The sequence below is a fragment of the Liolophura sinensis genome, chromosome 9 (genome assembly GCF_032854445.1).
Source record: "Liolophura sinensis isolate JHLJ2023 chromosome 9, CUHK_Ljap_v2, whole genome shotgun sequence".
In the NCBI taxonomy this organism is placed as follows: Eukaryota; Metazoa; Mollusca; class Polyplacophora; order Chitonida; family Chitonidae; genus Liolophura; species Liolophura sinensis.
This window is the reverse complement of record NC_088303.1, coordinates 19,261,213-19,270,702: the sequence shown is the minus strand read 5'-3', so window position 1 is coordinate 19,270,702 and position 9,490 is coordinate 19,261,213. Positions and strand designations below refer to the sequence as shown.

Genomic DNA, 9,490 nt, shown 5'->3' with positions numbered 1-9,490 from the left:
TACCTTGCATCAATCAATGTACTGGCAGAGATGATAAAACTTTCTTCAAAAAGCTGATCTAGAGCTGTATTTACCTATCTACCTGCCAAGAACCATTACTGCTTAAAATAATTTGGGCCAAAGTCGGTTAGACTTTGAAATTCATTCCTGACTGTGTTGAATTGTAATTTTACGTGGTACTTAACAATTTTTCAGTCATATGACGAGGAGTCACTATGTGTGTGTATATACTGTGTTTTCTTGTGGCAGGGCGAGTCCATTCTGGCCGAAGTGCTAAAAGCACTGAAGTATCATGCTGAAGACACCAGACACAACACCACACATTACTCTGACACCGGGCCAACCAGTCAGGTTTCCTTGCTCTAACTTCTCAGTGCTGAGGCCATGCAAGTCAGTAACAAGCACCATTTTTAAAGTTTTTGGTATGACCCAACCCTCCTGTCCTCTGACTTTAAGGTGGATGCTCTTACAATTAAGCAACTGAAGCGGTTTGTGTGAATGTGATGGCACTTTTTTTGCAGTGAGACTAGAGTCAAGTTTGTTGATCTGCTAGTCTACGTGGGAGGCTAACAATTTTCTTTCAGAAAGAGAAAACTACACTACTTCTGCTGCCACAAGACATATGATTATCGCACCCATCCACTGTGCCTCTGTCAGGAAGTACAAGACACCTTGTTCAAGGGCATCTGGTAGTGAGTTAACACCACTACAATGTTACTGAAAAAATCAACAGATCACATTCTGTTATTTGGAATTTAATGTAAAACCTTACAATTATGCAAAAATGTGTAATACACTATAGAGAATATTTCAGTATTTAGTCAAAACACTGTTCAAATTAATATTTGTACAAACACAATCCAATAATTCAAATAAACAGGCTTGAAAATGTCCTGTATTTGAAGCGTAACAAAACTATTTTCTGTTCATGAAGTTGACAAGACTATTTTTGGAATATATTGTTATTGGCTATATTGATAAAGAGCATTAAACCAAACCACACATGCAATATTCAGATGTGGGTTTGATTTAACAGCCAAAGGTGTACATTACACTCCATGTACACCACAATATTAAATTAGAACCAAATATTGTAACATAAACCAGTTTAACTGAAGCAACCAAATTGTTTTACTCCAAATGAATGTTTGCCCATTATTCATACCATGTATGGTAACAATAAAACCCCAAGGATGTTAAGATCACTTTACAGCTTGGATTGGAGACTTTTTCTGTCCTATCTCCATTCTGAAACCATACTTAACAACAGCATCTCAAAATAGTAAGGTAATTAACACAGAATGATCTATGAAGCAAAATATCACTGAGACAGAACAGGACAAACTTAATTCATTCAAAAAGGATCATTATATAATACTTAAGTTGAAAAACCAATGTTCATGTGCTTCACGCTGAGTTACTTGACAAAATTTTCTTCAATTTCATGTATTTGAGAACTCATAATCTTCAACCATCAAACTGCTTCTCACAAATAAAGAAAACAACTTAACAATAAATTATCCATTAACATTTAAGAGACAGTATTAACAAGCTTATATGACCCAACGAAACTCTTGATTTTGAAAGACATATACATAAAGCAATGCTCCACAAAACTACAGAATTTTTAAGTAACTCAACTTGAATAGCCAACAACAGCATACAAGAAAATCACTGCTTAATAAATAATACAGAGTAACAAACCTCAAAATTTAGATCAAGAGTAGCACTTTATTACTGTATGAGTACGAGGATGAAGAGCGTTCCACTCAGCTGCCACAGTGTGAAAAACAACACTCCTAGCATAAAGGGTAGGTTAGAGGGTAATGACCATTTCAGAGGTACATGTATAGCTCAGATTTTTGAAGTGTTGAAATACCCTAATCTGCCGTGGGTTACACAGTGTTGAGTGTACAGTTTGGTAGGAGAACCAACGAAACATAGTGAATTCTGATTGGCTTATGGGATTCCATGTTTGAACTTGTTTACAATGTGGATTTCTGAGAGCCTTTAAATTGGCTGCAAGCCAATAAAAGTTCTATGAAGGTAATTGCCTTGATGCTCAGTTTGTTGGAATATTAAAGTTTTAGAATATTCTGTTAACTGACTTTCACTGGGTGCCAGGTTATGTGTTACAGTACAATGTTTTGTGAAACTAGAGTTTCTATGAACTCCTACAATAAGACGATTACACAATCACCTAATGCCTGTCATAAGCTTTATGGCTAAGTCATTTGCGGTGATGGACAACTGATTGGAAACCTCTTCACCCAGCTGTAAAAGATGAAGGATGTGGGGGTGTGCAGGGAGCTGTGGGGGGTGTGCAGGGAGCTGTGGGTAGTGTGTTACTGAGCCAGTGTCTCATCATCTACACCTTCCCCAGATTGTTGATGTATCTGTAACACTTCCCCCGTCTCTGTTGTCACCTGGGCCACCTGTATTGTCTCATTAGGCAAGGATACTGCCACATGCATGTTTCCTCCACTCTCTCCTCCCTGTATTTGCTGAAATAAATCAAAGGTGACCATAAAGACATAGGGAAAGATGACAGCTCAGTTATAAATGTGTCTCTACATATTCAAATAGCATACATCTGAAAACAGCGTTTTAGTGTATTTATTTGATCAATGATCAAATTATTGGCCATAATTTGGACATGTCCAAAATCTACAGGTACATATTTCCTCATTTAAATTAATGTATTCCCTTCCCATGTAAATGCAGTGAAAAATGTTGGTCCTTTCAGTTATAAAATTTGGGTGCTTGGTATTCTGGGCACACCCTTTACCGCGATGAAAAAAGGTGTAGCTAAAGGTGTAACACTCAGGAATATTTTTGGCACACAGGTTTACTTGTACTAAGTGTTTGTGGCATTACTAAGGCACTCTTACCTGTATTACCCCATCTCCTTGCAATATCTGGATGTGCTGAGCATGCTGTAGCTGGGATATCTGCTCAGGGGTGGCATGTAAAATCTGTATCTCTCCTCCTGATAAACCTGGTGTCTGCATAGTAACAGCATGCTGCAGGTCCACACCACCCTGCCAGCACAAATCACAAACAACCGAGATAGACAAAACAAAGACACTCACGATTACACAATGAGCATTCATGAATAATTCTGTAAATTTCATTTCGCGAAAATCTAAGATGTACTTAGGTGAATTATCCATCAGTTTTGCTCCATCAAAACAATGTTTTGATACCTTTTTCACCTTTAACTTTTAAGAGGACACACAAACTCATATAGAGGCAAACTCAAACTCTCCACATCCTAAATGAATGATCTATGAGGGCCTAAGGCTGGTGAATAACGTTACTTGTTAGGCTGACCTTACACTATCAACAGTACTATATAAACTATAGTGCTGGTATAAGCTTTAAGCACAATAAAGCTAAGGTAAATATGGAACACAGAATGGGTAGTCTATCAGTAGATGAACATGTTGGCTGAATATTAAGCATTTATTTAAAATAAAGTCACGTGCAAGCCTGCAAATAAATTCTTCAGGTATTTCTGGGAAATCTCAAAATCTATTAAATCCAACAGCTGTTTGGAAGATTCCTAATGTTATTTACATTTGAAGTTTGTCAGGCACAACCTTGTGTGCCAGCTTATTTGCAATCTTGAGGAGAAAACAAGACTTCACACTATCTTTCCATCAAACTCGACTTGAGACTATCATCACGTAAAACGCGTTCAAATGTCTGTTTATCACCTTATCCACATCAATTTCTATTATACGATGTTTTCTGAGTACTGCTGACCATGACCTTTTGCTAGCTTCTATTCAATGCCACTATATGAAATAAATTTCAGGAAGCAGGTATGTAAAACCTCTATGACAGGTTTGGAATTAGCGAACAAAATAAATAAAATACCAACAAAAAATGCTCTTACACTCACATGTGCAATTCTTAGGTCTCCATCCTGAAAAGAATCTTCATCACTCAATGTATCATTGGCCATTCCGTCCACCATTGTGGCAGCTTTTCCACGAAACCCTTTCACAGTCAATGGCATTCCCTTCTGCTTACGGCGAAAAGCTGTTCTGCATTTTGAGTCAATATTCTGTTTTATGCGATGCCAATCATTTTCTGTGATAGCAAATCTGTGTATCAAGTGACCTGAAAAATAATTATTCACAATTTAGATGAGATAGGTCAATTACACAAGATCAGACATGGAAAAGCTTGTTAAAAATATCTTCACACATCCACAGGCCTTTCAAATTATGAAAAATTCAACAAACCTTTTGACGTAAAATTTATTAGGCTGTTTACATGCTCTAGTAATTTGGCCAACAAAATGTCTCCTGTTTTCATATATACTTGACAAAAGATTGGGGCACTATGTGATGAGATGCACTGTATTAGAATGTGTAGCTGGGGCACCTTTTCTCATTATTTTCAAGCACTAGAAAGGCCTGTGCTAGTGCAAAGGTACATGAATTCTCCATTAAGTTTTTGAACTGTTAACTCCAGATCACAGGGTTATAAGAATCTCTCCAGCTGTATGTGGGAAGGTCTGCTTGAGAAATATTCCTGAGTACTGCATAAATGACCAATGATGTAAATAAATAAGTATTAAGTTCAGTCTGTGATGTCCTCCAAGAACAAAATACAGCATCCATAGTCCAGGAAGATCGACTTGTAAAACGATGTGTTTGTGACAGGCCATGTCAATTTTTCAAAGAAAACCAATTATAAATGAAACCACAGCATGTTATATTATTTTCTGGTATGCCAACTGTGACTTATGGTATTGACACCTATGAAGTTAAGGACACTGGGTGTGAGAAAATAACCAACTGGACAAAAGGAAAGCTAAACCCTCCCAACTCAACCAAATAGATTTTTCTATAATTCATATTATGAGTGCGACACATACAAAAACGCGTCACCTATACATGTACTTGTGAATGTGTTACGTATTATCGCTCATATACATCTATCTATAATCTGAATACTTACATCTGATACCGTAAATCATAAGGGGATCCAGCTGTTTTTTCCCATGTTTGCCTAATCCAGAGACATTCGAATTTGCTTGTGTTTCTCGATCGAACAAGTAGTCCAGTAAAGTCAGAGCCATCTTTTCTGCTGTGCGACAGTTCGAGTGAATGTGGAGTAAGTCACTGAAAATATAAAAAATCTTTAACGGTCCAATATCAATAAAAGATAGTAACTTAAATTCATACCATTTCTCACAATTCACAGTTGAGTTCACAACTGTTTACTTTTATTGTATGACTCAACCACCCCTCCTCCCCCCGAAAAAACCATTAGTTTTCTGTTGTGTCATAAGATGATTTGTTGGCTTTTCCCCATAAACTGAAAACCACGGCATAAAAGTGACATGCCTTAGTTTCTAGTTGCTATAATATGGCGTACCGCATAGTTTCATAAGAATTCCAGACTAAAGGCTGTGGCTCTTCTGGGGCTGATTGAACCAAGTGATCGTATGCTACACTGACTGTTACTAGAACACGTGTGATACATGTTAAAACCACGTATGTTCCCAAGGCAGTTACCGTTAACTGAGGCCTCAGGTCTGTTTTCAACCCTCATCCAAAATAACTAAGTTTATATTATTTCTTTTCGTATAGTTCTAAAAAATACTATTTACCTCTGTGTGATTGGAACCCTTACTCGCATCTCTGGATTTGTATCATCCCCCAACCAGCACCCATTTGGATAATCATCTGTAAATATAAGAACCACCATGAATTCCGCAAATCTGCAGCTACATCAAACTCCTTTTCATCTTTTGCAATGGTTGATATTGTTTATTTATTTATTCATTTGATTGGTGTTTTACACCGTACTCAACAATGTTTCACTTATACGATGGCAGCCAGCATTATGGTGGGTGGAAACCGGGCAGAGTCTAGGGGAAACCCACCACCATCCTCAGGTTGCTGACAGACCTTCCCATGTACAACCGTAGAGGAACTGGACTTGAACTCAAAGCAACCGCATTGGTGAGAAACTCCTGGTTCATTACGCTGTGCTAGTGAGCTAACCAATTGAGCCACAGAGGCCCCTGGTTGACGCTGAGACATAAGGACAGATACTGATAAGGCAGCAGCTCACCTTCTGTGTTAAGGGTTATAAGTGTCACATTCGGACCCAGGTTTTGAAACGAATTATCTTGACCAGGAGCAGCTGTAAAAGAGAAAGCATAAAAGATATAGTTTCACAGTTATAAATTATTTATACAGTAGCAGGCCTCAAAATCTGAAATATTCAATCTCACTCCTTATAATCAATCCACACAAATTGGCCTTATGTATTAGATGTTATTACTTTGTTATGGTAATTAATATGCTTGTAATTCACAGTTTTCAACTATGATATCCTCCTTGTTTGTATGTTGGGTGAGATGTGCACCAACTAAGAAAATAACTAGGCCATAATACCCGACTAAAACAATCTTAAATTGATTGCACTGGATTAGCTTGAAGTTATTAACATGTCTGTATATTTCCAAATTGGCAACAATTTGCACAGTAGTATATGAAAGGGGAGATAACTTACGAGTGGAGAACCGCTCTTGAGGAAGGCCAACAATCACAGCACTGTTCCGACGAGAATAAGGAGGTGTTCTGACAAACAGTAAAATCCCAATAAAATCAGAGCGTTTATGCCTCTATCACTATGTATGATTTAGTATGCAAAGACAGTTACTACAATCTGTTCACGTTTCATTTGTTAGCTCATAATATACCAGGCAAATGATTAATCCATAAGTCTCTCTGTATACATACTTGTGACATTTATCTGTTTGGTGTTTACTGATGTATTGAAGAAGTTTTTAGTTATATGAAGGCAAACAGCTTTTGGGTGAAGGAAAAACGAGCCCTTGGAATAAAAAACTAGGTCCTTATGTTGGGATAAGGCTAAATTCTGTCACAAGCATAACCAATAAATGAGTACTAAATGTGATTAAGATGTACTTCCAGTATGAAAACAAAATGAACACATGCGTATTGCTTACCCCTTTTTCTGTGAATTATTCAGAAAGACTGTACTTCCATTCTGACGTGCTGTGGTTAAAAACGTTTCAAGTTTGTCTTCTACATCTCTCAACCTAGCACAGGCATTTTCTATTTTGTGTTCTATGCCATCTAGTCTCAGGCAAATCGCTTTGTTTATGTTGAACAAAATTTGCTGTAAATGAGAGATACAACGAAGCATGTATATAGAGTTCTACAAGTACTTTTATGACACAGTCTTATCTGAAGACTACTCTTTATGCTTATTTAAGACACTATTGTAATACAAGCCAGATTATTAAAATTCAAGAACAAAAAAGATGAAAAGATTGCTATGTGAATTTTTTTATTACAAATAATTGTGTTTTCTCATTAAACAGACCTGGACTATTTTTTTCTAAAAGTTACCATGGGTGTGTTAACAGTATTTTCTTTTGGCCCCATATTAAATTGACAAGATCTGATTAGTAAAGTTGACATTTTGTCTAATTTACCTTCACAGACATTTCCTTCATAAAACTGTTGTTGACGTCCTGAATTTTCTGTCGTTTTGCTGATGGTTCTGAATCTTCATCCCGGTCATCCATACCTTGTCCAGCTGTAACAGTAAGTGTACTTAAACTAAAATGTGCAAGTTCACGGCTTCCCAGATGTCTCAATTTGTTTCACCCTGTGCAATGGCTATCAGTTAAAAATCTCCGTCTTGCTATCTTTGAGATTTCATAACACAACATGAGTACACAGAAAATTACAAAGTCTGTGCACTGTTGTGTATTGGAAAAATATGTCCACTATTTACTTTCCAATAATAACTAAATGGACCCTGAGAAAAGTGTTTAAAGGTGAGTGTTACAATTTATCCTCCACACAATGTCAAATAACAGATGATTTAAAAACAACACTTTGACATTTGGATGCGAAGGAAACATTATAAAACATGTTATATGCCACTACCTTGTACAATTATCTGCCGCACATCGCCTTCACCCATCTCCTGAGCTGCCTGAAGATCTACGACTGAGAGCTGAACTGAGTCCACCAACTGAGATGGAGACATACTCACATTAACTGCCTCACAGTTATCACCACCACTCATCCTCTGAAAGAACACAAAAACAGCAGATGATACTTGACATGACCGCTTTGTTTAGCACAAAAAATTTTTGCATCTTTTGTAGGATATATTTATTTATTTGATTAATGTTTAACATCCAAGTTACACAAAAAATATTCCCTCACATACAACAACTACAGTTCTAAACAATATGACTGTGTTTTATAGTTCTGACTTGACACAGTCTTACCTCCATGTGGCCCAAAGCTAAGCTGGACGTTCCTATCGTAACACCCAAGTTCTCTCATATAGACTTCCACGCTGAAAATTTCACTAAAAAAGAAACAAAAAAGGCCTTGAACCCTAGTAGCTTTTTTTAGTTATCCACCGACTCCCTAAAACACTAGAAATGTGGTATGTCAAACCAGCATTTATAAACCATCTTTCAACAGTAATCCAGCCGTTTAAACTTTTGAATCGGACAATTCAAACCAACATCTGCCATGTTTGGAATTTATTCCACCCAACATTCTGTTTACAGGGCATGCAATTCTTAAAGAGAATGTTGGGTAGGACATTATTTTTGCAGCCTCACCCTGTCTGAAGTTGAATTCTAAACATGGCAGACGTTGGTTTGAGTTGTCCAATTCAAAACTTTAAATGGCTGGATTACTGTTGAAAGATGGTTTACCAATGCTGGTTTGACATATTACATTTCCGGTATTTAAGGGAATCAGTGGATTGCAAAAGTAAGGTAGGGTTTGACCCGTATTTTTCTTTTAGTGAAATTGTCCACGTGGAAGTCTATATGAAAAAAAACTAGGCGTTATGGTAGGAACGTCCAGCTCATATTTGTGTAAGATACACATGGTGTGAGGCTTGTATTAGATTTCGAGGCATGTGTTACTGTCGTAGGACGTACAGCTCACATTTACACAAAAGTATATTCGCATTACATATTTCTTTATTTTTGAAAAGTGATGTGCAACAACTGTTTAATTTTGCAATATTTCAAGAAAAACAAAGCGCAGCTTCTGCTTGACAGCGCCTCTTACACCAATACAGCACTGAAAAATAGCAGACGATAATTTTCTACTACTCACATCTGCGAAGATAAGCGCCTGTCTCTTTTTTGTGTGAATTTAGTGAAAAAGTTAGTGATGAAAACCTCTTCTAGAACTTTTCAGACCGTTTGGAAATTCACATATCCTCGTCATCCCAACAGAATGCAGATATGTCACAGCAATACTTTACCACTTTGGCGCTCCTGACTTGAAATTTACAACGAAATCACGTCTTCTTCTCGAGAAACGATAATGGCGTCTACGACGATAAAATGCGAGAAAGAACGATAGTGCGCATGTACCGCGTAATGTCCTGTCGAACTTGGCGACGGATAACTACAGTTATGGAATGAAGACTGTCGGAAGATGCATTG

The 9,490-nt window shown here is 37.2% G+C and overlaps 1 protein-coding gene across 5 annotated transcripts; it reads right to left on the bottom strand.

Annotated features, from left to right (window-relative positions):
• Positions 1-746: 746 nt before the first annotated feature.
• Positions 747-9,382, bottom strand: LOC135475848 (protein BANP-like). Of its 5 annotated transcripts, none has more exons than XM_064755789.1 (12): positions 9,156-9,368; positions 8,303-8,385; positions 7,953-8,097; positions 7,493-7,596; positions 7,001-7,173; positions 6,541-6,608; positions 6,097-6,168; positions 5,630-5,705; positions 4,975-5,138; positions 3,902-4,128; positions 2,892-3,041; positions 747-2,504 (listed from the first exon to the last, which is right to left on the bottom strand). In XM_064755789.1, the coding sequence occupies exons 2-12, from the start codon at positions 8,306-8,308 to the stop codon at positions 2,346-2,348; spliced, it is 1,344 nt and encodes a 447-aa protein (XP_064611859.1). In that variant the 5' UTR covers positions 8,309-8,385; positions 9,156-9,368; the 3' UTR covers positions 747-2,345. The 5 variants fall into 5 exon arrangements, with proteins under 5 accessions (XP_064611859.1, XP_064611861.1, XP_064611860.1 ...); XM_064755791.1 differs by having other exon boundaries at positions 3,908-4,128; XM_064755790.1 differs by having other exon boundaries at positions 9,307-9,359.
• Between the last annotated feature and the right edge of the window lie 108 nt (positions 9,383-9,490).